Source organism: Drosophila pseudoobscura, chromosome X, assembly GCF_009870125.1.
Source record: "Drosophila pseudoobscura strain MV-25-SWS-2005 chromosome X, UCI_Dpse_MV25, whole genome shotgun sequence".
Taxonomy (NCBI): Eukaryota; Metazoa; Arthropoda; class Insecta; order Diptera; family Drosophilidae; genus Drosophila; species Drosophila pseudoobscura.
In genome coordinates this window covers 41,751,714-41,778,848 of record NC_046683.1, presented here as the reverse complement: position 1 = coordinate 41,778,848, position 27,135 = coordinate 41,751,714, and the positions used below count along the sequence as shown (strand labels likewise).

Here is a 27,135-nt window from a genome sequence, read left to right as displayed (position 1 = left end):
ATCTTATCGTCAATTTCTTCAAATATCATATATATCACGAAATTATTTTTACATAACCAATATTACTTAAAAATGTATGATCAACAAAATATAGATATATCGATATTTTGGAACATTTGGCCACACTTAACCAAAGCTAATAACAATACTGTCGTGTCTGTTTTCTGCGCGTTTTGCGAACGGATTTTCGCCTTTGTTTTTTTGTTTATCTCGGGCATCGTGGCCAATAGCAATTGCAGAGCAATGCATTAACTAATTGGTTAAGCGTGACGAGTGTCAACGACAACCTGTCTGTCCAGCACGGCCACCCACGGAGGAAGGAATTCGCCATGAAACAGGTGGGCGCTGTGCGACAGTCGGTCGGTTGTGTAGTGGACTAGGGTGGTCACCTTCAGAGGGGTGTGTAGGTGTTGGATGTGCTCTTCTTTTGTTGTTGGTGCTGATGATATTTTGCTGACGATGATGTTATATTGGGTTTGTTTTTTTAATGTGCATATGCAAATTCTATTGTTTTTTTGCTGACTATAATTGTACGCAATACGTACGTCGTGCATATGGTAGTGTGAGTGCTGGTGTGTGTGAAAGTATGACAACATGTTTGCATTTGAGTATTGAGCGAAGCAACTCATCAAGCCGGGCCATGCCCTGGCTAACCCTAGCCCACTCCTTCAGATGAATCACTAAAACTAGAGTAGAAGAGTAAATCTTTGACGTTGACATTACACTACGCTACACTACACACAGCCACATGCACTCTCATTTGCCACCGCTTATCAAACAAGAGCTGGCTGTTATTTATATGTGTGTGGACCCCTACTCTCTGTGTATGTGCATATAATGTATATCTTTATCGTTATACGCGCTCTCTGGTGCCCAACAAGTTTCTTATTAGTGGAGATTGGGGAAGATTATGTACATTATTCATATGACGCAAGAGCTTTTCTGCGCGCGTTGTTCCTTTTATTGCATACTTTGCTGAGTTATTGATAATGGCGTCGTCGTCCTGGTGCCTGGCTGCCGCCCCCGTTAGTTTGTGTGTTTGCGTGTGAGTGCGTGCTCGCTTAAAGGACATTTAGCACATTTCCAGGCATAACTCATTTCAATTTCAATGCAAATTTCCACCAACATACATATTTACATATACACTCGAATATATGTATGGGTTTGTAGGGGGGGTGTATTTACATTTTAGCAGATTACATTTTTTAGTATGTACGGGTACGTACACCCCCTTCCACCCTTCTTTAAACAGATATACCCCGTCTTCCGTCTTCACACTCGCACTCACAAACACACACACACGCACTCCACCCACAACAAGTATCGATTCCTAGGGTTGCCAAGCAGTGCCTAAATCTAGGCCTAGAAATCAAAGCCAGCGGTGACAACCCTTAAACTCTTTGCTGCTGCTTTGCATAACCACCAGGAAGGATGTGTGTGTGTATATGTACCATATACATACACGTGGGGGAAACTGCGCGGAAACCAATTTCCCAACCATTTAGTTCAGTTTTCGGTGAAGAGCGTCCAGACGCGTGTCCCCGTAGCTAGGAGAAAAACCCTCTCAAGAAACATCCATTTGGCCATAAAAACAAAATAAAAGAACTTCCAATTTAAGAGAAAATTGCAAGTCAAAGACGTCCCTGCTCTAAACTGTCTCCAGATGTTTCGCAACAGTAAATTGTGTAAATGTCCAGAAACTAGCTGTAATTTGAGCATGGTTGGGTCCAAGTAGTGGGGCAGAGTGAGAGAAGGAGTGTGTGTGTTCTTGTGCTGTGGTGCTGCCTCTGCTGCTGGTTCTGCTCCTGCGCTGCCTCAACAAATTTTACAGTTCTGTGTGTGTGTGTGTGTGTGTGAGTGTGAGTGTGTGTTCGTGTCATGTGACCGCGCGCGCAAAACATTTTGCATTGTTTTTGCTACGTTCTGCTCACGTAGCTGTTCCCTCTGCTGCTGCTTTCCTTTCCTGTACGCGAAATTTTGGGGGCGCCTAGCGTAAGCATGCGCAATGGTCCCCACAATCTGGCGCTACTACATAGCGCTCACATGTTAGCTTCTGCTGCTGCTGTCCTAGCACACGTGTGCAGAATAAGTTCACGAGATTATATTTAAGGCAAGGTTTAATTTAATCCAATTTTCGCTGCCGTGAAGTATGGCGCATTAGCAATTGGCCAATTGGAATTCCAGAGGATCAGCCAGTCCATACGGCTGGTCTGTGTGTGTGCCTGTTCCTGTGCCATTTAGGGATAGTGTGTGTGTGTCTGTGAGTGTGGGTGCGAGGGAGTGCGATAGGAGTGTGTCCTGTCCTGTCCTGTCCTCGTCCTAGTGAGCATCCCCTCTGTGTGTCTCTCTCGCGCGCGCTCTCACGGTCGCACTCTCTGGGCAGAAGAGGTGCAAATTCCTTCGCACTGGCAGCACACACTCTGCCAGAAGTAGCAGCAGCAGAGGCAGCAGCAGCAGCAGCAGCAGAATTGGCACCAGCCTCACAGTAGCCAACTGACCAGCTAACCAGAAGCTTATTTTTTGTTGTCTCTCTTGCACGGAGATCCCCTGTAATCTCGCACTGAGAACTAAAGAAACTAGAAATAAAACGGCGATAGAAAAGCTTCAGAATAATCACCGTTAACGGCGCGCGCGATTCGCTCACTCGATATTTGTTTGTGCGTGTGTGTGTGTGTGAAGAAAATCAATTGACAGGAATTTTGATTCAATTTTTTGTTAGTTTCTTTCTCTCTGTGAAGTAACACCTTCCGCCCCCGGGCCCCCCGGGCCACACAGATAGATGCTGTAGAACAGACTAGAGCAAAAGAAAAGGCTGCCAAAGTGCGTTCCCCTCACCAATCGTCCACCAATCGAAAGAAAGCGAAAGGAAATAACATTCGTTATTATCGTTACTCTTTTTTTTGTGGCAGTGCATATTCTACTTCTAGATGTGTGAGTGGCAAGTGTGAGTGCAGCGGGCAACGTGCGCGGAGAGGAGAGATGTAGTTTAAACAAACAACAAATATGTGAGTAGCAACAAGCAAGAAATCAGTAAAGGTACTAACGGTATCCCTATGTTCGTGTGTGTAAAAAAAAATCTGTAAATCGAGGTTATCTATACGCACACACGTACAGTGAGTAAGTGTCGCATGGGGAGGGGGGAGGGAGTCAAGTGAGAGCGAGAGGGATATGCTTACGTACACATATATACATACACAGATTTGAGCAGCAGCATCCTACTCCCCTACTCTCTCTCTCTCTCCCTCGTTCTCATCGTCTTCGTCTTCCTCTCCCGCACACTCACTCACTCTCACTCCCCCCAACGGTGGCATTTTAATCATCATTAGAAGAGGGGGTGTCGGATGGGGGGGGGGGGGAGGAGTACGGCACACTGTCATTATCACCCCCTCACCCACTGGGCTGGAGTATGGGTGGGGGTAGGGGGGGTAGGTCCGTCGTCGGTCAGGCGCCATGTGTAAGCTCTCTCTCCTCTCGCTCCCCTCTCAGCGATGTTTGTTTTGCGGGAATTAAATTTAAAGTATGGCAACGATTTGCTTTTCACTTTCCTGTGTGGCTCCCTGTGGCTCCCCCCGATTCTGCCCACTCGTTTTTTTTTTTTACTGTTGCGCTCATTTGTCCTGCCGACTCAGCGACCTATACACACACACACACACACACAAATATGCCAAATACCACAAGTGTGTGAGTATGCCTACTCGCTTGCGTGTGTGTGTGTGTGAGTTTGTTTGTCAAAGCGTAAACAATTGCAAAAAAAAATATACAAAAAAGCAAAGAAAAAAGCAGAAACAACAGCAAATATAACGGGGAAAACATTAAAGGAAAGCTGACTCAAACACGCGACTGTGTGTGTGTGTGTGCATGAGAGTGTGCGAAACAAAAAATCGATTTGTGTGCCATCAAAAAGTGCATATATAGGCAGCCCATATATCTACATATATCCATATATGGGTATCTATGGCATACACGTGTCTCTCTCTGTGGGTGTGCGGAGGGGTAGCAAGAAGCATTCATACGTTGTGCAACATAATGTTGCAAACAACGAAACGAAACGACTTTCAATTAACGAACAACAATCGTTCGGGGTGGTGATGGGGCGGAGGCCCTTGACAAGGCAGAAATCCATTTAACCTTTGAATTGAATGCAAGTCCCAGATTGATTTCATTCTGGGGCCCCCCTCCGCCCCCTCCTTGCGCGCCGTGCAACACAACGGGTGGGTGCAGTGGGTTACTGTGTGGACGCATGGGAAGCAAAGTGCTGGTGCTCATGGGGCAATCTTAATTAATCAACGTGTCCCTGCCCCGGAGGAAAGAGGAAAGGCAGAAATCAAGGTTTATGTAATCCCCTGGCACTCAACAAAAAAAAAAAAAAGAAAGAAAAGAATGAACAGAACAGACAGAACAGGAAAGCAAAAAACACTCTCGATAGACAATTGATGTGCAATTGTGTATGTGTGTGTGAGTGTCTTGAATGCTATCGATATCGGATGTGGAAAACGGGATAACTGTAATCCAGAACAGATGAGTATTCGCTCTCAAAGCTCACAAACAAACAAAAATATTGAGTGAATCGAAGTTTTGTTGTTGAATCTGATCAATTTACTTATGCCTATGTATCTTTCCGTTTCCTTCTCAATTTCAGCTATCAATTCAACTATTGCTAACCTAGTTTCACTCCCCAACAAAAGAATCAAAGAAAAATCAAATACTACATCGAGATCTACCAAACATTAATTGCCAACAACAACAACTAATCACTCTCGGAATCAAGATCCAAATCAGAGCAAAAGCAAAAGCAAAAGAAAGGGACAACATTTTTCGGTACTCCTCGCAAGCTGAATCCTTTCCCTCCAGGCACAACACCTCTACACCAAAAGGCACCAACTCTGTCCACAGCCAGCTCTAGTTCCAGCTTGCAACCTCCGACTCTCACTCACTCAACCCGGTAAAACGCTAGAAATAAAAGGAAACCACTTTCGGAAACCACCTTCCCCTTAGCTAGAAAAAGAAAGAGAGAGAGAGAGATCCAGAAGATTGCAGAAGTACAGAGAGTACTGAAAGAAGACGAAGGAGTGTGATAGAGGAGGAGAAGGAGGACGACTCATGTTAGAAAAATGAAAAAGTTCACATTCAAAGGAGTTCTAGATGGATTTCGACAAAGCGTTCAGCCCCAAGCCACACGACAGGAGCAGGAGATCCAAGAGCAGCTCAAGGCCGACCATTTCACATTGAAGAAAGTAAGATATCGCAAAAAAAAAACAAACAAACTAATGCTGCCCAACCCAATCATATGAACCGATCACCCCAAAAAGTGAGCAGACATCGCGACATGGCATCTGTTGCAGCTAGCGGGTGTTTTATCTGGTAGCTGTACCCTTTTGAATCTATCATAAGACACACGCGGCTATGACCGATGCCCAAACCATCCAAGATTCAATAATTAGTAATCAATAATCAGCAATCAGCAATCCCCCCTCCACCGCCCCAGTGGAACTCCCCATCTGGAATCAGCATATATTCATTCCATCTAACGCTCTTAATCTCAACCCTCCCCATCTCTCTCTCTCTCTCTCTCTCTTCGCAGACCTTTCGCCATGGCTTTCCGTACTCGCCCACATCCTTTGCCTTCGATCCGGTACAGAAACTAATAGCGATTGGGGACAAATCGGGCTACATTCGCATGTGAGTGTTATCCTTTTTTGCTTCTGTGTCTGTATCCAGCCGTCTCTAATTGGAAACACACATCTGTTTCTGTTTCTTTTTCTGTTTATTTATGAATGCTTGAATCGCATGCAGATTGGGAAAACCTGGCGTCGATGCCCATGCCAAACACGAGGGCGAATCCGAGTGCGCCGTGCTCTTTGCCCAGTTCCTGGTCAATGAGGGGGCCCTCGTCACCGTCACCGCCGATGACACCATACACTTGTGGAGCATACGCCAAAAGACGCCGCGCATTGTGCAAAGTCTGAAGTTTCAGCGGGAGCGGTGAGTCCCACCCACGAACCATTGAAGGGATGATTGGATGTTTAGCTTTTGAATTAACGAGTGAAATATGCCGTCTATTGGCAATCATCGATGAAACTTGATGGGAAATTTTTAAAGTGGTATAGAACTCATAGAGCAGTTCTTGGCTGCAGCTCTACACCTGCTATACAATTGAACCTTGAACTGTAAATCAATTCGAACGATAAACTCACCCATTAACTAGCTGACGAGTCAGTACGAGTACGAGTAGGAGTATTACTGTAGTAATTCCTTCAATTAAAACAAATATCATTATCATTCGAAATATGAACGCGAACCTTAGGTCAATTGATATTGCATTGAATTCGTTTACGAATGAAACATATCGAATTAAGATCATTCTTTAATTGTTCTTTCAATAGTTCATAAAATGTACACATGTATATTCTTTACCGAATCTATACACAAAGAAAACAGTTACTAATGCATCTCTATTAGTTAGCTACTTAATATTCTATCAATTAGAACTTCAAGAACTGGTAGTTTTTGGGCTCTCAGAGCTCTCATCCTTTTGTGCCTTAGAAACAGCATCGAAAGCAATAATTCAAGGGGGATCCATTAGTAATCATTGATGTCATTCATTATCGAAGCGTACGAGTACGAGTATGCTTACGTTTTTACATTACGTTTATTTCCATATTGCAGCGTGACTTGCATACACTTGCCCGTGGGCAGCAAATGGCTGTACGTGGGCACTGAGAAGGGAAACATACACGTTGTTCACATAGATACATTTGCACTTAGTGGATATATTATTAACTGGAATAAAGCAATTGAAGTGTAAGTACGAGTACGAGTACGAGTACGATACTGATAGACGTCCTTGATTATATGATTTTCATTTCCGTGCTCTGTTCTCTGTGCGCAGGGTTAGAACTAGTCATCCAGGTGCTGTGATTGCGTTATGTGATAATCCATTGGATGCAAACAAGGTGAGTACTGGCCACAGAACCGTGTACATGGGCCTCCGTACTGATTCTTTTGTTCGAAACCTAGTTGCTTATTGCATTTGAGTGCGGGCTGCTTGTGTTGTGGGATCTGAAGGCGAAATGCGCTGAGATACGATGGCAGGCGGCCGAGGCTGTCAAGTCCCTGGCCTGGCACTACGAGGGCAAGTACTTTGTATCATCGCACACGGATGGCTCCATTTGCTCGTGGCCAACTAGGCCCCAGCCGAAGCCCCAGTCGCAGGTTTGTCCGCACGGTAAGTTCTCCTCACTCCCCCGTCTTGCAGCCACCAAAGGATCCTGCCTCCTGTCTCCTGCATCCACTGATTGATCTCTGTTTTCTCTGCTTTAGCAAAAATCAACAAAGATGGCAATGCGGAAAAGTGTAAACCGATCTATAAAGTTGACTTGAAGTCCAGCACAACTGGGTGAGCACTTTTTGCTAAACAATTTGCTTATGCTGCTGCTGCTGCTGCTGCTGCTTTACTATTGATAGTTCATTTCGAATTCATTTTATTTCAGTGAAACTTTCACAATTTTCTCTGGTGGCATGCCGTCGGAGAAGGGCTCAAAGTCGAATTGCATCACCGTGATGGTCGGCAAGGCCACAACGGTGCTGGAGATGGAGCATGCTGTATGCGATTTCATCACCCTCTGCGAGAATCCCTGGCCATGCGGTAAAGTCTCCTATCAGAGGGCATGGGCAGAACGAAGCATGGGTTAAACATCAATATGTACATATGCCATTACCTCTGTCTGTTGTTTCCATCTGTTCATCAAAGGGGATCGTCTGCCCGACTAGAATACATACTTTCAAATTGGTTCTACGCTGGTTGCTATGTAGTATTTGCTATAGCTTCAAATTCTGGAGCGTTATACCAGACTCATCGTAAAACATATAAGCACTAAGCATATTCGACACCCTACCTGTGTAAGCGCCACGCAAAGTAATGATGAGTGATTAGATACATCTGTTTCCATCTATTCGTACAACTTAAACTAGATATGTTTATTATATATTGCCAATACAACTATCATCCTAAGAACATTGGCAAACTGGCTTAAGATTAGAAAACCATAATTCTCAAGTAGTATTTCCATTTGTGTCTGTTCGCTTATGGGAAATTCGTATAGCGAATGAACCCTACTGCATAGTATGTACATATTTCGAATGTCTGCCTGTGCCTATGAATGAATATTGATCGATTTATTCAACTAATGGTGTTCCTTGTATTTTCCCTTCCGCTTTACAGAGACCCAGGAGCCCTATGCAATAGCTGTGCTGCTTCAATACGACTTAGTATTAATAGACTTATTAACACCCGGTTTTCCCTGTTTTGAATCGCCTTATCCAATGGACTTACACGAATCACCTGTTACATGTTGCACATATTTAACCGATTGCCCATCGGATTTGGTTCCTGCTTTCTATTCAGTGAGTAGTAACCTGCCTCCCCCGCGAGCCTCCCTGGGCCCTGACCCTCAATAATGATATAATGATCTCTCTTGTGTGGTCCATAGGTTGGTCGGACAACGACAAGTAAAAAAAGTTGCTTCTCGGAGCGCGAATGGCCAATATCGGGCGGGGAGTGGTCGCCGGCGTCGTGCAGCTACTCGGAGATTGTCATCACCGGACACCAGGATGGTAGCCTCAAGTTCTGGGACTCGGGTGCCGGCACACTTCAGATACTCTACAAGCTGAAAACGGCCAAAATGTTCGAGAAGCCGCGCACTCATGCGGCCCAGGCCCACGCGGATGCCGACAATCCACTGGCCGTGCATCTGATATTCCTCTGCTCGGAGTCGCGACGCCTCTGCGTGGCCGGGGCCATGGGGCAGGTGATGTTGTTTAAGTTTCGGAAGGTCGAGTCCACATCGGAGGTCCTCGTGCTGGAAATACCCATACTCTATGAGAATTTTGATGACATTTACGGCACGAGTCCCGAATGCGATTTCCTAACTGGCCATCAGGTGCAGAAAACGGAATCAAGTGACTCGGACAAGGTACGGTACATGGATCAATTCTCTCCATTCCCAATTGATTGTTTTGCTTCCACTCACAGACGACGGACTGCTCGTTGAAGGTTCGCTTTGGGGCACAGCGGAAGCCGCCGGGCTTTCAGTCGCAGCTGGTCTGCCTCACCACCGGACCCAATCGCCGGAATGTTCAGGTCACATCGCTGTGCATCAGCTCCAGTTATGGCCTGTGAGTAGTGTAGTCCACACACATACGCTTCTCCTGGCTCTCCTCCACTCCTAATGTCATCTCCATCCTGCCACACTCGCCTCAACCATCCATCGATCCATCGATCCATCCATCTAGCCATCCGTCCATCCATCCAGCCACACACGTACACACACCACCAACCACCACTGCCACCTCTACCACCACCAACCCACCAACCAGACACCGGACACGGCAAAAGCGGACTTAAAAGTACCTCAAAGAAACCAAAAGAAAAAGCAAACAAGCAAAAAAAAACAAACAAATACTTAGACGTAGTCTAGTTTGTATTCGTATATGCATGACGTTTTCTGAAAGCGCCTGAGACTTAGCCAAAGAAAAAAACAAAACAAACTCGTAACTCTCGTATCGCTCGCCGACTATTAAGCCTCCCCCGCCTCTGCCCTAAGCCCCCTAAGCAGCACCGCTTTTGTTGAATTTGTTTACGTTGTGTATTCCGTAGTATGCAACAGTTGCAAGCAGACCGAGAACCGAGAACCGAGTATCGAGAATCCCACTCCCACCTGGGAGGAAAAACCCCGCCCGAATCACAAACCAGATGAATAGATGAACAGACAGTTACAGATACCAATAAAAATACGAACGAACACAGATCCCACGATACCCAAATCGAACCGATCATAACTAGACAAAAAACTATAGACCAGACGAAAAACGAAAAAACGAACTGAGACTGGAACCGAATTGTAGTGCCTGGTGTGTGCGCGTGTGTGAGTGATGCGCATCGACAAAATAATTCATTTATTTGTCTTTAGTTTTAGTTTTTATTAGTATTTTTAGTAATTGTATTTATTGGTATTCCCGTTTTTCTTTTTGTTTGAATTGATTTTGTTTTGTATGCACTTTATTGGGGTATGCATATACCCCGCCTACCACGTACATATTACGTATATCTTTGTTTTACTTTACTTTCGCACATTTTTGTTTTTAAAGTCTCCGTATATTTATTAGTATTTATTAGTAATTTAGGCTATTTCTCTGGTAATTTCATGCTTTTTCATGAATTTTGATTTCCACATTTAGTCTGTATTAACCCCTTTCTTGCAATCAGTAAAGTATTTATTGTGAAACAGCAGCAGTTTCTTAGAATTTTCCGCATATTTCTTTATTTTATCCATTTGATTATTCATGCAGGTTAACTATAACGAGATTTGTTTGTACTATTGTTAGCTCAGAATGTTTTTCTTATTGGTTAAATATCATTTTGGTATTTTTCTTGTATTTTTTTATGCTATAATTTGTTGTATATAATTTGTTTCTAATCTATAACTCTTACGTAATCTATTTATAGTTTTAATCGTTATTTTTCTTTTGAAATTTGTTCATATACATTGTTACTTTCCGTTTTCCGTTTCATTTTCATACATTTTCAGTATTTTCAGTGGTATGTTTTTGGTATCGTGTTGCGATACATACATATATATTGTATACGTATACGTATTGTTTTCATTTTTGTTTTTGGCGTTGATTTGTATGCAGTTGATTTTTGGAAATATATATGAATATTTTCTGTTTTTAGAATGGCTTATGGTACCGAATATGGACTTGTCATAATTGATATAATCCAAAAAATTTGCCTCTTGAGTGTTGCATGCCCCGATCTGTATGGCGCACATGATCCTTACTCGCGAACACCAAAAAGTCCGAAACGCATTGAGAATAAAGAGGAGCAGAGCCGATCGCCCAGCTCAGATCAGGTAAGTGCCCTCCTCCTCTCTCTCTCACACTCTCTCTCTCTCTCTATCTGATCTCTGATCTCTGCCACCGAGCTAAATAGCCACAGCGAAACCGATTATACCGATTATATATACATACATATATATATATAAACACAGACACATACACAAGAATACACTGATATATCACGCACACACACACACACACACAGACAGACATTGACACAGACACAGAAACAGAATATCCGTTAGCGGAAACGGAAACAGAAACAGATACACAGACAGACTAAAAAGTATTCGCCCCCATAAGTATGCTACGGAAATCGAGACCTACACTGAACAACCAGTTTCTTCTCATGCATACATATCTCACCAAAAACATATACATATATACATACATATGTATGTATATCTATATCTACATACATATATCTATATCTATATCTATACATAACATACTGTATATTTGATCTACATTTAAGCTTTGATTTGTACGAGTAATTACTGCTAACCAAAATTGATTGATTACATTAATCTATAGCTAAACCTTACATATTTGTATGACATAAACGATTTTGTAGCCAACAGATTTTGTTTTGGTTTATGTTTTTTTGTTGTTGTGGTTTTTTTTGTTGACTTTTTGTTCCCCTCTCGTTCTCTCTCTCCCTCGCCCTCGCCCTCTGCCTCTCTCTCTCTCTCTCTCTCTGTCTCACTCATAGTATTTTTTTGGAATTTGTGTGGCATTTTTGAACTGAAAGATTTATAACCGAAACCAATACTTAGACAGACACACATACACACACACACAAATGCAAGCAAGCAAGCGTATATGTATATCTAATCTATATATTTTTATATTTAAACATTTCTATCTAGTCATACTAGCTTAGTGTTTTTGTTCTAGTACGAGTATCTGTATCTTTTTGCTAGTGTGTACTGTACGCCTCCTCTGACGCGTGTCGTCCGCGGGCTGCTCTAGCCCCACCTCCTTCTCTAACTCTAACTGTCTATCCGTCCTGCTCTCTATTTCTAACTATGGCTACCTATCCATCCTTTTCTAACTCTAAGTACTATCTTTGTATCTATCCGTCCTACTCTCTTTGTACGGTTTCCTTTCCACTGTTTCTTCCTTGAGTTTGATGCAATTTTCTCTCCCTCTTTCACTCTCTATCTCTCTCTCTCTGTCTTACCCTATCTCTGTCTCTGTCTTCCTCTCTCTCTCTCTCTCTCTCTTTCTTTCTCTCTCTCTCTCTGTCTCTGTCTCTGTCTCAGAACGCACAAAACGCAGCATGGTAAATCGTACATTAATTGATTGATTGATTTAGTTTGGTTTATTTTTTGCACGAAAGCTTGCCTCAATTGATTGATGATTGATTGATTGGTGTTTCTTTATTTCATTTTGTGTGTGGTTTTTTTTTTTGGCATACATTTGATTGCCACGCCCAGACAGACCATCGCATTGACATGCCTTGAACACTGATTGATGGCTTTGATTGTTGTAAATGTGTTGTGCTCTGCTCTCCAAATCCCCCATCTGATTGATCTGTTGTGTCTGTCAAGCCTAGCGAACACCCAAAAAAGAATTTAAACAAAAAAACAACAATAACAACAGCAACTAAAACTACAACAAAGAAAAACAACATTAAAAAAATAAATAAAAAATAAAACAGAAACAACAAAAACTCCTCTCTCTCTCTCTCTGTCCCTGTCTATATCTCTCTCTTTCCCTCTCTCTCCCTCTCTCTCTCTCTCTCTGTCACTGTGTACTAACTCATTGATTGATTGGAACGAGTGAAAGTATGCGCGTGTTTTGGCCTTTCTTTCACCTTATGTAACATATTCCACAACTCCACTCTCTCCCACTCAATGTTTGATATACATATACACACATACAAAACATTTGCATAATATAACATGATTGATTGATTGATGGATTGAAAGTAGTAACTACATTTGAATTTTAACCCCAACCAAACAAATTTCTATTCCAAATCTTAAACCTAAACATAAATCTAATCAAAATAGTTATATTGCCTGTGCGTGTGTGTTCAATCGTTTGTGTATGTGTATGTGCCGTGCGTGCGTGTATAAGTAGCACAAAAACTGCAGCTTAAACTGTTATAAACCCCATTGTTATACCCGTTGTATAACAGACTAACTAAAACGTTGCCTAAAGTTTAAACCTCTTCTAAAACAAACCCCCAAAAACCAAAAAAAATCTAAGCAAACCTTTAACTAACTTGTACATACAATATTGTTGGTACAGTACTCTCCCACCCCAAAACACCCCAAGCCCTTAAAGCCTTAACCCCTGTTCCCCCTGTTAAACCCCACACACACACACACATACACAGAAAAGAGCAACGAAAGCTTTGAGCAAACCAAATATGCAAAGAGGAGAGGACCAACAACAGTGGAGTGAGAAAGCACTCGTTATTCGAGAGGGAGCGAGTGCAATGACTAGCTAAGCTGCACCGGGAGAGAGAGAGCTTACCGTAACAGTAACGGGAACTCTGCAGAGTGTGATAGAGACGCCAAAAATACTCCTAGCAGGATGAAACATTCAATTCCCTCCTTTTCTGTAAGATCTCACTAGATCCAGAGGATTGCTTACCGGGGGAATGTATCACAGATTCTGCAGTCCCCAAGACTTTGTCTTGATTTCAATTGAAAGCCTTGTTCAATTTAAACGATTCTCACGCAATGAATTCCCAGCCGTTTCAGGGACTAGCTCAGAGTATGGTCGTCACATCTCGTTAGCATCTCTCGTTTTCTAGCTGAAAAAACTCAACGTAAAATGGTGTGTACATGCTGATCGGTTGCTCCTCCCCAAACTGATGTGTTCTTCCTCTTGCCTCTCTTGGTTTGCCGCAAAGAATATTAAAAATCAAAACAAAAAAAAAAACAAAACCAAAATATGTATCTATACCGTGCTACCTCCCTTCCCCCCGAACCCCCAAAACCAAAACCCACCGACAACCAGAACCCCAACGACAACTTTTATTTGATGCCTGATCGAAAACGAAATTATAATTATGCCCCCAACACCCCGCTTAATCTAGCTGAACGACACGACTAGCCCGGACAGTCCATCGATCGAGTTCATACCCGAGGCGACCGAGGCGTATGCCACAGGTGCAGCCGCAACCCCGGCGTCGGCTTCGGCGGCGGCCAACGAATCCTCGAGCACCTCGCGGCCCACCTCCCCCAGCAGCGGTCCCGATTCGGCGGCAGCATCAGCAGTGGCAGGGGCAGTGACGGGTACAGGGACCGGGACCGGGACCGGGACCGGGACTGGGACTGGGACTGGCACAGTCGCCTACCCGCAGCAGGTGATCAACAGCAGCCGGGAGACGCTGCTGATTGGAGCGGCGGCGAGCACGGCCGCCAGTGCCGCCACCGCCATGGCCAAGAGCCCACTGCGCGAGGAAGTTATGGCGGCGCCGGCTCCCAAGGAGCTGCAGGACCGACGCAAGTCGATGTCCTGGAAAACGTTCAATTTGAAGCGTCAATTATCGAAAGTCAATATGAAGATCGGCGGGCTCAACGTCAACACCGATCTCGAGTCCATCAAGAACACATCTATTTTCTACACCCCCAAGGAGAGCTCCCCGGAGGGTGCCGGCGAGGAGCCAACCGCTGTCGCTGGCGCTGCCATAGTCGCTGCCGAGGCCCTCGAGTGCCGGGAGGAGGATGCTGGGTTGGCGGCGGCCAGCATGGCGCTCAACAGCGAAGACCCTGAGATGCCGATGCCATCGTCGTCGTCGTCGTCGGCGGCGATGCGCGGCAAGTTCCGCTCCTCCACCACGGACTCGCCGGACGGCTACAGCGGCGAGGTTATTTTAGCGGCGGCTGCATCAGCGGTCAGCGGTAAGCGCGTGGACTTTGAACAGTCTCTGACCAGTGGTGCAGAGGGCGGCGAGCGGCCCAACAACCTGCCCCTCTCCGGCGAGTCGCAGGCGCCGATAAAGCCGACACGGCAGCGGTTCAAGGAGAAGTCGCGCGACCAGCGTCTGCTCTCCGTTCCGAACATCAAGTACCAGCCGCGTGACCTGCGCGGCGGGGCGCGGGCCATGAAGAACGACGTGTCGCCGCTGATGGGCGGCAACCTGAGCAAGAAGATGCGTAAGTATGGCCCCCATCGGGGTCCAGATCCACAGAGAGAGCGAGCCTCTGTCTCCCTGTCTTTGTCTCTCCATCCCCCTCTCTCCCTCGCGGAGAGTGTACCCCCTCCCCCACCCTTTCCCTCTAGCTTACAGAAGAGCGAACGAGCGAGCGGGCGTGCTGTGTGATCGCTAGGCAGCAGGCAGGCAGGCAGCGGCAAAAAGAGAATCCTCTCCAATTCGGCATCCATCCTTCTCACACACACACACACACACACACACACACACACACACTCACTCAATCAATCACTCCTTCACTCAATTCATAGACCGGAAGAAAAATGTATCCATACACCACTTTGGATGGGAGACAGAAGTTGCTAGAAGATTTACCATGCCTTGCAACGGAGTTACCCCCCTTCCTACCGGTACCAGTCCACCCTGCCCCCCTCCTTTTCCCAGTGTTCTGTCGCTGGTTCGCTGTTGGATTTTCCCCCTAGTACCTGCCGCTTTTGGGGCACCTCTTTTCTGCTGCTTCTCATTTTGGGTTTCTCTCTTGGTTTTTCGCTTCTTTCTGTTTTTGTATCTTTGCTTTGTTTCGATCTTTGTTTTCGTTTCGTGCAAGATGTAGTAGACATTAGCCGCCAAAAACATAAGCAACTGTACTTTTAGTACCCTTTAATCTCCTAATTCCAACCACCCTAAACCGACCTCCGACCCTCGACCCCCGACCAACCACCCGCCTCCCTGCGCATTGGTGCCCTATTGTACGGCTAGAGATGTGCATAAATAAGATCGTAAATCGTAAATCGTAAATCCGATATCCAAAATCCAAAATCTAGAGCTGAGAAAACCCTAACCTAACCGAAACCAAAAAAAAAAGAAATGACAAGATCCTGCTTTTTGTTGTTTTTTGAATAAGAACCAAAGCGCTGAAACAAAATTGCATTTTGTGTATAGAAAAGCTATGTATGTAACATGTATGTACTTTGTAGAGCATACTATTCTAGAGAGCATACAAATCAGTGACAGATCAGTGTAATGTAAATGTATTCTAAAATAATTATAATACTACCTACGATATACTAATATAACGAGTATGAGAATAAGCAACCAAAAACAACAATGTAATGCCACATACATAACATAAGCACTCCAAACAAACAAGCAAACAACAAAGAAACAAACAAACAAACAACAAAACTCTCAAACAATCGACAAATCAAAAATACTTTTGAAATCTCTTATCTATGCTTCTTCTTCTTATCCTCTAAAAACTAGACAACGGCTGCAGAAGAGCTGCAATACAACTGCCTTTATGTGATTGTATGGAAGTTCTTTGGTAAATCATTTAACCACCACAACAACAACAGCAACAAGAAAAACAACAATCACAAGCAACACCAATCACCACACCCGGCACCACACACGCACAGTCGAGTCAATCACTCACACAGTTCACAATACAATCACAATCACAATCAAGCACAAGCACCACCATCACAACACCAGAACACCAAAACTCCACAACACCACAACTCCACAACACCACAACTCCACAACACCACACCCATATATGTACATACGAGTACAAATGTGTAAAGTAACGTATAAAATTCTGCAAATATCTACAAACATACCATACACACATACATATATTCTATAAACGTACCTTTTAAGACTTGATATAGTACATTTAAGATCTGAAAAGTAAGCAAAGGGAGGGAGCTTTCAGGGCATTCACCACAAAACACCACACCACTATACACCTCAGTCGACCTACCACCCTATACCTATGTATGTGTATGCACTGTGCAAAACAAACCTAAAACCCAAAACCCAAAGCCTTAAACTAAAACTGAAAATACGAAATTTAAATGTTGATTGTTGTGCTGTAATACAAGCCCCGTATCCGTATATTCTTAGCGTGTAAGTTCCATCAGTCATCGACGAAACGGCGAAGCATTCTCCCACACACCCATTCACCACCAACAACTCTACACCACACCACAGCAAAATGACTACTGATCGAGGTGAGCCAGCAGCCGGGTTTTCCAAGCTCCAGGGGCCCAGCTCAGCTTTCCATATCAACTGTCCATTGTCGCCTGTCGCCTGTCCCCTGTCCCTTGTCGCCTGTCCCCTGTTTTTCCTTGGGAATCGCATTTGTTGGTCGCCATTCTAGTTGCAGGTTGAGGATTTTTCTCTGTCCCTAGACCCAACACCACTACCCCGTCCCCCTTGTCCAGCGGGGGAATTGTGGGAGAAACTGTCGATAATAATGGTGATCGATAGCTGTTTGAGTTGAGCATTTCTGCGTTCCGTTCCGTTTTTCGTTGGTTTCTTCCTTTTCATTTCGATTTCGATTTCTCGATTTAATTGTATGTGTGTTCTGGCTATCGATAAGTCGATACATCGCTTGCAAAAAGCTTTCAGCTTTCCCGTTAATCGTTGCTTTTGCGTTTTTTCGTTACCGCCTAGAGCTGCTTTTCCCCCCCCAGTTCTCACATCTCACTTGTACATAAAAACCAGAAGAAAAACCGATGATTAATAAGAAAAAACAACACAAATTTATTAAGCTTTAACCATATACTACATAAACTCCACACATACATGCATATATAATATATATACATATATACATACTTTGCTAATTATGAATCGAATATTCACATATAATACACACGCTAATATATACATATATTTAAACATGCATATGTACATATGTATATCACACCCCAAATACTACATGTGTACGTGTTCTATATATGTTTTATCTCTCGTATGCAGCAGATATACCCATCCGTTTGTTCGATCTGTCGTACATATAAATACCTACACACACACACACATATTCTGCATACATATCTGTCTGTCTCCTTCTCGCTGTCTATCTCGCCCGTAATTTTTATTTTATGTCTGTACACATACACATACATATGTACATGCAGTATATTTCATTGTGTTGATTGTCGTGATTGTGTTTAATAAATGTTTAAGTATCGTGTCCCGAATCACGTTCCCCGAAACACTGCCCGTCACTGCAATGGACCAATCCACCCATGTTTTTCTCGCTGTGTACTCGTCCTCACATATACATACATACAGTGGTGCTCATACACTTAAGCCACAAGAACTACACCATGAATTTAAGCGAATATCAAGAAAAGTTTTTATTTTACAGCTCCCATTTTTTGTCTCAAATTAGTTCTATATGTCAGTGTTTTAATACAACAACAACCAAGTTATGAAAATATATAGTCAGCGAAATAATTAAAAAATCTGAAATTATCTCAAAAATATCCTGCTCATATACTTAAGCCACCTAAAAAAAAATGGTTAAAAAAGTTAAAATTTGCTCAGTATTCCTAGTATTTTTAATAAAACTACTTTAATATTTTGTAGGATGACCTTTCTGCTTAAGAAAAGTGGAGCAACGCCTTGGTATTGAGTCTACAGGACGTGCCCACTGTTGAGGGGTGATTTTCCTTCATTCTTCCTGTAAAATTCGGCACAAATCCTTTTAATTGCTGTTTTTTTTTTGGGCAATGACTTGGTTTAGAATTCCTCACAAGTTCTCTATAGGGTTCTGGTCGGAACTCTCCGGAGACCATTACAAAACATTGATTCCCTCTTGGTTAAGCCACCACTTGACTATCCTGCAGCAATGTATCGGGTCGTTGTCCTGTTAAAATATACAGGCAAGTGGCAAATTATCGGCATGCTCTCCAGATAATGTGTTACTCAGAATGTCCCTCTACATTTCGGCGTTCATAATACCTTGAATCTTCAACAGGAGACCTAAACACGATGCTGTCCATCATGAATGTTAAAAAGCGCCTTCAATTCGCCACAGTGCATACCCACCAAGGTCCTAATTTTTGAAATATGATTGTTTGGATCGAAAAATCCAAGTTTAATGTCTTTAGAAGTGATGGTAAACTATATGTACGACGTCCACCCAACAAATAATTACCTCCAGAATACACAAAGAAGACCGTTAAACATTGTGGCGCTTCGATCATGGTCTGGGGCTGTTTCACCGCATCGTGTTTAGGTCTCCTGTTGAAGATTCAAGGTATTATGAACGCCGAAATGTAGAGGGACATTCTGAGTAACACATTATCTGGAGAGCATGCCGATAATTTGCCACTTGCCTGTATATTTTAACAGGACAACGACCCGATACATTGCTGCAGGATAGTCAAGTGGTGGCTTAACCAAGAGGGAATCAATGTTTTGTAATGGTCTCCGGAGAGTTCCGACCAGAACCCTATAGAGAACTTGTGAGGAATTCTAAACCAAGTCATTGCCCAAAAAAAAAACAGCAATTAAAAGGATTTGTGCCGAATTTTACAGGAAGAATGAAGGAAAATCACCCCTCAACAGTGGGCACGTCCTGTAGACTCAATACCAAGGCGTTGCTCCACTTTTCTTAAGCAGAAAGGTCATCCTACAAAATATTAAAGTAGTTTTATTAAAAATACTAGGAATACTGAGCAAATTTTAACTTTTTTAACCATTTTTTTTTAGGTGGCTTAAGTATATGAGCAGGATATTTTTGAGATAATTTCAGATTTTTTAATTATTTCGCTGACTATATATTTTCATAACTTGGTTGTTGTTGTATTAAAACACTGACATATAGAACTAATTTGAGACAAAAAATGGGAGCTGTAAAATAAAAACTTTTCTTGATATTCGCTTAAATTCATGGTGTAGTTCTTGTGGCTTAAGTGTATGAGCACCACTGTATAACCGTTGCACTCGTAAGAACAATAAATGTAAGTTACTAGAAACTCACTCAAACACTCACATCTGTGTTGGTCTCTCATTCACACGCACCCCTGTGTCACACTCACAAAACACTCACATCTGTGGGTCACTTTAACGCATATCCCACTGTACTACTGTTGCCTCTCAATCTCAGTCCTCTTTCCCCCCCATCTGTGATCTTTCCATATCTTGTGTCTCACTCAAGCACACACCCACACAACCACATAGCTGACACACCCACACACATACATATATCTGCTGGTCTCTCTCTCACTTTCTCACTCTCTTGATGTTTCGTTTCTTGCACTCGTTTCGTTAACAGTTATGTTAAGCTTTTCGCAGACAGAAAGTATGCTACACATGCTCACTCGCACATACACACACACACACACACACAAACAAACACTCGACACAGCACAAAAATAAACCCACAAAAGAAAAACCACAAGCAGAACAAGATGTAGAAGAAGACGAAGAAGAAGAAAGCAAAAGAAACAAAATGATGATCTGTGATCCGATCCATTCAATCATTTAGTGCATTTATCTTTCTCTCTCTCTCTCTCTCTCTCTGTCTCTCTTTCTCTCCCACTATGTGTGTGTATCTCTCTCTTTCTCTCTCTCTCGTGTCTCCCCATTATGATTACCGTTTATTTCCGGATTATCCCAGATCAACGGCGGAGCCGGCAATGCGGCGAATGCAAGCGCAGCCGCAAATGCATCGCAACAGCAGCAGCTTCAGCAGCAGCAGCAGCCCCTACAGCAGACGATAGGCGGCGGTGGCGGCAGCGATCCTTCGTTGCTGTCATCGTCCCCTGGGGCAGCGACAACAGCAGCAGCCTCGTCCTCAGCGTCCTCGTCGTCGACAGCAGCAGCAGCAGCAGCAGCGGCAGCAGCATCAGCATCAGCAGCGGCAGCAGCAGCAGCGGGATCAGTTTACGGTGCAGACGATGCAGGTGCGGGTGTTGCTAGTGTCGGTGTCGGTGTTGGTGTTGGTGGTATTGGTAGTGGCAGTGGCAGTGGTAGTGCCAAAGCTGGCGCAGGTGCGGGCGGCGTTGGCGTCGTTGGCGTCGTTGAACATCATCAGCAGCAGCAGCAACAGATGCAGCAGATACTCGTGCAGCAGCAGCAGTCAAGCTTGAGCTCTACGTTGGCGGCGATGCAGTCCTTTGACGTTGATTCATTCGATTGCGGTGCAGGTGGAGGTGGAGGCGGTGCAGGTGCAGGTGCGCATCAACATCAATATCAGCATCCGCATCCGCATCAGCATCAAACATCCGTAATACAGCAACAGCAGTCAGTGACATCGTACGAGTCCCTAAAAAAGTCCAAATCACAAGGTGGGAGCACAACAGAGCACAGTGTTTACAACCTACAGCAAACAGCAACCAAACTACCGTTAACAGAGCACAGTTTTGTTGGCAGTAAACGGCCAACAGCAAACAGCAAAACTACCGTTAACAGCCAGAACCACATGAACAACAACAAGCAACAACTACAGCAAACAGCAAACAGCAATACTGCAACAACAAATGCACCAACAAATCACAGAAACAACATGCGTTCTCTCTCTCTCTCTCTCTTACACAGACACACACACACACACACACACGTGTAGACCCTCACCCACCCACTCTCGGTGTCTGACTATCTCCGTCTCACTGTCGCGCGTACACACAGCACAGCACAGGTCACACACACTCTCTGTCTCCCTCTCTGTCTCTCTCTCTCTCTCTCTCTCTCGCTCTCGCTCGTACACTTTCTCTCTCTGTCTCTCTGTCACTTGACACGTTGCTTGTGTGGTTTGCCTTTCGCCAGAGGCACACCCGCCATCCCCCCTCTCCCCATCAGCCAGCCCCCAGCATTTCAGCGGTGTGTGCGTATGCGTATGCGTGTTCGTGTGTGTGTGTGTGTGTGTGGTGCCGTCTTTGAATTTGGATTTGAATTTTGATTTGAATTTTGGTTTTTTAATTGGTGCGCGGGGGGCGGTTGGAGTTGGAGCTCTATCTGTCTCTTTTTCTCGCTCGTTCGCTAGCTCGCTCGCTCTCTCTCTCTCTCTCTCTCTGTCTGTCTCTCTTTTGTACCCTTAGATAATTCTAGATAAATATATAACTGCATATGAATATGTTCTCTCTCTCTCTCTATCTCTCTCTATCCGTCGCTCGCTAGCTCGCTCGTTCGCTATCTCTCTCTCTCTCTCTCTATCATCGTTTCTCTCTCTTGCTCTGTTTCTCTGTCTCTTACTATACCTATATATCTTTCACTCTCTCTCTCTCTCTCTCTGTCGGTATTTGTATTTGCATTTGGCACGCTTTAAAAATGAAATAATAATAAAACAAAAACCAAACAATAACGATTACGATAACGATAACAGCAACAATTAAACCAAGAATTATACTAACTGGAATATACCACCTACTACATATATAGTATAGAGTACAAGCCCCCAGATCGGAATCTGCATTGGCAAAAACTCTCGACTTTTGCATAGTTCACACACACACACACCCACGCGCACTCACACTTTCACACACTACCACACATACATATGTACATGCATAGAGCTGCACACAAATGCAAGCAAGATTTTGTTTGGTTTATATTTAGTCAGACGCCTGCCGCTTAACCGATTGCACTCACTCAGTCTCAATCTCAATCCATAGAAAGCTTACCCAGCAAAAGATTACCTTAACCCAAGTACTCGTATACACTTATTCGTAGAAGGAAAACGAAAATGAAACCCTAGAGCGGTGACCCCAAAGAATAGCGTATCAAGTGTTTTTCAAAATCATGAAACCATGGAAAATGTTGAGTATTTATTTTTACATCACTTTGTGTGCCGTTCTAGGGTTAAACGGCCGCCGCTCGTAGAGGTGTACGTACAAGATGCCGTTAACTTTCCTTCAGGGCTGCATTGTGCCCGAAAGAAGAAGGAAGGCGGCATCATCACACACACAAACCCATACACACACCCACACACACAAGCATAGAGCAAGAACCGCAATAATTAGGCAGCCTAGCGATTTGATAGTTTTGTGCAAAGCAAAAAACAAAACCAAAAATAGTACAAAAGAAAGGCAAAAACAGTAATTCTAATTCGAATAGAAAATAAAACAAAAATTCGATTAAATATTTAAGCAAAACTAATTTGCCTACTACCGCCCGCCGCTTTTACTCTCTCTCTCTCTCTCTCTATTTATCACTCTATATATATCTATTTCTCTATCTGCCTCTCTCTCTCTCTCTCTCTGTTTGACTTGATAATATCATAAAATATTTAACAATTTTGATGTCATTTTGTTTATTCTTTTGTCTTTTTTCTGTATCTGTATGCGATCATCAACTAAACAAATTTTGACCCTGAAAACAATGAAAAAAACAAACCCCAAAACTAAATTACAGATAAATTGGATGGAACTTTCTCACGATCCAGATCATCGTCAATGTCCAGCATTGATATGTCTTCCTCTGAATCTGTTACCTGTTTAGCTTTTATCGAGAGTTATGCAAAACGAAATGGTAAAGTAGAAACCAACAAAAGTAGAACAATCAGCAATAAGCTTTAATCTGTATTCTTTGTTCTGTATTCTTTATTCTGTATTAATTGTAGATATTTTGACACTTGTTCCTACTTTGTGGATTGGAACTAGTTTCGGTTCAATACTGACCTTGTTCATAACCATGCCGGAACGAGATGTGCGCAAATCTCAGCCAGTATTGATAACAATAAATGGTAAGAACGAATGGCCGAGTTTACCAGTACAATGTATCATGCCTCAGGTACTGGCTCAACGATTAAGACACATTCCTTACTATCGCGCCGTCGTAAATACAATCGTCTCAGAACCTCAAAATCAGTCACTTCAAATTGGAATAATTCTTCATATGGCTTCATTTTGGCTGTGTTTATTTCATTTTCTTACACAAGCTATCAATTTAAGACAACAGCACATAAACACATCATGAATCAAGGAAATAGATCGTACTATGTATATTTACACTCCATTTCATAATCACTAAGCACAATCGTTAGAAATCCATCACCGATCCCTAATCAAGGTGCGCTGGTTAAGGCGTCCAATCTTTAAATCTCTCTAATCTTCTATCTAGATATAATCTGTTCTGTTTTTCTGTTGTAGGCGGCCCCGTGGTTCGACTCAAAGGCTCCATAACTTCCATGTCTTTTTTAGACTCATACGGATCGATCATACCCTATACATTTGAGACCTGGCGTGACGAGAAAAGGGACAAGACAGATCGTAATCTATCCCATTCTATATACTACATATATGTATATTACCATCCATTACTCATCCGCATCTGTTGCAGGCACACCCACTAAGAGCAGCAGCCGCACCAGTCCCACTTTCACACCAACAACTGCCAATACAATACCAAACACTTCGGTCGCTGGAGGCGTGGCGGGTAGTGCCGGTGGCATTGGCAGTGGCGGTAGTGGCAGCGCTGGAGCAGCCGCTGGAGCAGCAGGAACCGCTGTCGGTGCAGCTGGCAGTGGGGCTGCGGGCAGTGGCAGTGGGGCAGCTGGCGCCGGTGCAGGCAGCAGTGGCGCTGTCGGAGGCGTGATCAGCAGCAGTGCGAGTACCAGCAGCAGCGGCATTATCGGCAGCATCAGCACCGGCCTGGAAACACTCACCGATCGACAATATATCGTTATTGCAAGCGAGAAACAAACAAAAGTCTTCGATGTGGCCAATCAGTGCTGCATTAATCGCATACAATTATCGGAAATGGATTTTGCAGTCAAGGCAGAAACTATCACGATGAAGGGTATGTATAAGAATAAAAAACTTGATCTGCCCCCTCCCGTCTGGAATAAAACTCTCTCTCTCTCTCTCTCTCTCTTCCTCTCTGTCCTTTTTTCAGATGGCTCTTGCTTAGCAACCTATCTTTCGAATGGCCATCTAATGGTACATAGTCTTCCTAGTCTAAAACTGTTATTGGATACTGATTTCTTACCGCTTATGGAGTTAAGGTGAGAGCAGAGCTCTGGTCTTGAAACCAAAGAAACCCTTTCGACTGCCATTTCTCTCTCTCTCTCTATCTCTCTCTCTGCAGTTTTCAAACAAAATGTAAACAGGGAATTGTGGATCCAATGCTTTCGATATGGGGTCAACAGATCATTGTTCATGAAGATACAAATCAGTAAGTGGTTGTAGCAAAGGCCTGGTCCCTGCAGACTGATTTCATTTCGTATATTCTTGTATATCCCACACAGAATATCAAAAATTTTTTGCTTTAGTCATAAAGGTCATGGATTGTACATGGCATCGCCCACCGAAATTCAAAAATTCACGATATCATCGGAATTCTGGTAAGCTACCAACTTACTGCCTTTGAATAGTACCCTTATCCTAAAGGTGTTTTTTTTTTATTTTTCAGTCAATTTATTTTGGAGATGATGGGTGAACTATATTCGGTACACGAAATGCCCGAACAACCGAAGGAGGGTTTCTTTAAGGGTCTATTTGGCGGCGGGGCCAAACTGTTGGATCGCGAAGAGCTTTGTAAGTTTCCACAAGAGTGGAGTGGCTAAGAGATTCCCTTCAAAACATTGGACTCCGTTCATTATAACAATCGCTTCGGTCGCATCGTATTTTTTTTTTCAGTTGGCGAGCAGAGCGGGAAAGCAAATCGTTCGGTTGCACGGCATATACCCGGTCCCAATTTGGAGCAGCTCGGCACACGTGCTTCCACAGCCGCATCGGAGATTAGTCGGGCGCACCAGCTGGCCATGGAGCGCGGCGAGAAGCTCAATCTTTTGGAGGAGCGCGCCGAGCGTATGGCCAATACAGCTCAAGATTTCACCGGTACAGCGCATCAATTAATGCTTAAATATAAAGACAAAAAGTGGTATCAGTTGTAAAATATCTATTTTAGGAGCCAATTCTACCACAGTTATTGTAATATTGCTTTTATAACACTTTCTACTACATTACGAGTAAAGTACACTTATTTAATTTCTGTTTTCAAGTCGTCACGTTATTTACAAAAACAAAAACAACCAAAAACAAAAACAAAACCAACAAAAAAAAGCTGTTTTTAATAAAAATATATAGACCAAAAAAAAAGGAAGAATCGTCTTAATGCTGTGGTTTTCCCTTTCGCAGCATGTGTCCTATTCCAAATAAAACTGGGCTTGGAACCTGCGATTTGCTGGCCAAAGGTTGCTGGACAGTTTAGAGGAGGCAGCAGCAGGTCTCTTTGACGTGCAAATATTTTAAATCTTCCGCATCTTTCGGACATTGATTTTTTCACTATTCAAATTATCGATGGTGGAAAAAAAACGAGGGGGAACGTTGTGAGTTGCTGCTGCGACCGCAACTCTACATGAATACTCGATACATAGTCAGTATGGCTACATTGAGCGACAAAGAGTGCGTGCAGAAAACGTGTCTGAACATGTCTTCGGGCGCTGCGTAGCCACTACAAATTGATTTCATAACAGATTCGACAATCTGGTAGATATGGTCATTCTTTATGATTGTGGGTTTTCTCTCGTATCTTCAATATTGTGGATGCCACAGATATTCGTCCTTTGCGGGGTCCTTTGTTTGATCTCTGGATGTAGTAGCTGAAAGAGAGTCTCGTTGTTCAAGAATAAGGCCTGAATTAAGCGGTACAAAGAAATAGAGTTGTTTTTTTTTCATCTTAAAAGGGTACAGAGTTTACTAGGTGCTCGGATTTTTCGTCTGGCTCGTCCTTCGGGGTCGTCTTTCGGGGTAGCCGAGAGGATTGGTTGCGGCGGTTTAAGTGCGCTCCGAAGAGATGATTCGTTGCGGAGGTTTAAGTGCGCTCCGAGGAGAAGGTATGAATATTACCAGCTAGTTAGGATCGTCAGCACTGAACATATACTTTTATACGATTGATGAGTCAATTTTCTACAAGGCTGTCTAATTTAAAGGTGCCAGTCCTTCCACGCTTTAATTAACTTGCTCAAAGACGCTGGTGTCTATGAGGAAGGAATGGCATATGACGCAGTGGCGTCAATGCAATTGTCCACCATGGAACAAATCGAGGAAAACGAGGAGTACCTGCAATTCGAACGTGCCCGCTGTGCGAGCATAGTCTTACTCCTCGCTGGAGCTGCACCAATCGACCATGTTGCCTTCTGCGCTGATGGCTGAGCCCATGGCTGGTGATGTGGCTATAGATGTCTCACAGCGCGATTGCGATAGTCCTCCTGAAGGGCCTGTTCATATGACTGTTCGTGCAATAGTACATCACCCCCTCGACTGGAGCCCTTCGGCCGAGCGTCAGACTTTACCCAAGCGCAGAGCTGACGGGAACAGCCACACCATCGGTTCGGAGGAAAAGCGTACTAATAGCGTAAAAAAGCGCACTAATAAAACCGT

General features: G+C 43.7%; 1 protein-coding gene across 13 annotated transcripts; it reads left to right on the top strand.

The window, feature by feature from the left end:
* The first annotated feature begins 99 nt into the window (after positions 1–99).
* Tomosyn (syntaxin-binding protein tomosyn) lies at positions 100–25,746 on the top strand. 13 transcript variants are annotated; one of them, XM_033382021.1, is made up of 23 exons: positions 102–338; positions 4,640–5,234; positions 5,582–5,679; positions 5,794–5,982; positions 6,667–6,801; positions 6,890–6,953; positions 7,018–7,225; positions 7,321–7,396; positions 7,491–7,645; positions 8,222–8,403; positions 8,490–8,972; positions 9,032–9,174; positions 10,733–10,910; positions 13,952–15,014; positions 23,165–23,281; positions 23,373–23,495; positions 23,902–24,021; positions 24,092–24,550; positions 24,647–24,755; positions 24,839–24,925; positions 24,999–25,094; positions 25,163–25,287; positions 25,390–25,746. In XM_033382021.1, exons 2-23 carry the CDS (start codon positions 5,112–5,114, stop codon positions 25,644–25,646), a joined length of 4,590 nt encoding a protein of 1,529 aa, XP_033237912.1. In that variant the 5' UTR covers positions 102–338; positions 4,640–5,111; the 3' UTR covers positions 25,647–25,746. The 13 variants fall into 13 exon arrangements, with proteins under 13 accessions (XP_033237918.1, XP_033237919.1, XP_033237920.1 ...); XM_033382024.1 differs by lacking the exon at positions 13,952–15,014 and adding an exon at positions 20,433–20,718 and having other exon boundaries at positions 25,390–25,646; XM_033382023.1 differs by lacking the exon at positions 13,952–15,014 and adding an exon at positions 20,433–20,988 and having other exon boundaries at positions 25,390–25,646.
* Positions 25,747–27,135: the final 1,389 nt, after the last annotated feature.

Coding starts and splice junctions, on each gene's coding strand:
- Tomosyn (XM_033382021.1), top strand. CDS start 5,112: ATGAAAAAGTTCACATTCAAAGGAGTTCTAGATGGATTTCGACAAAGC. Junction 5,680..5,793: donor AAATCGGGCTACATTCGCAT/GTGAGTGTTATC, acceptor AATCGCATGCAG/ATTGGGAAAACCTGGCGTCG. Junction 8,404..8,489: donor TGGTTCCTGCTTTCTATTCA/GTGAGTAGTAAC, acceptor TGTGGTCCATAG/GTTGGTCGGACAACGACAAG.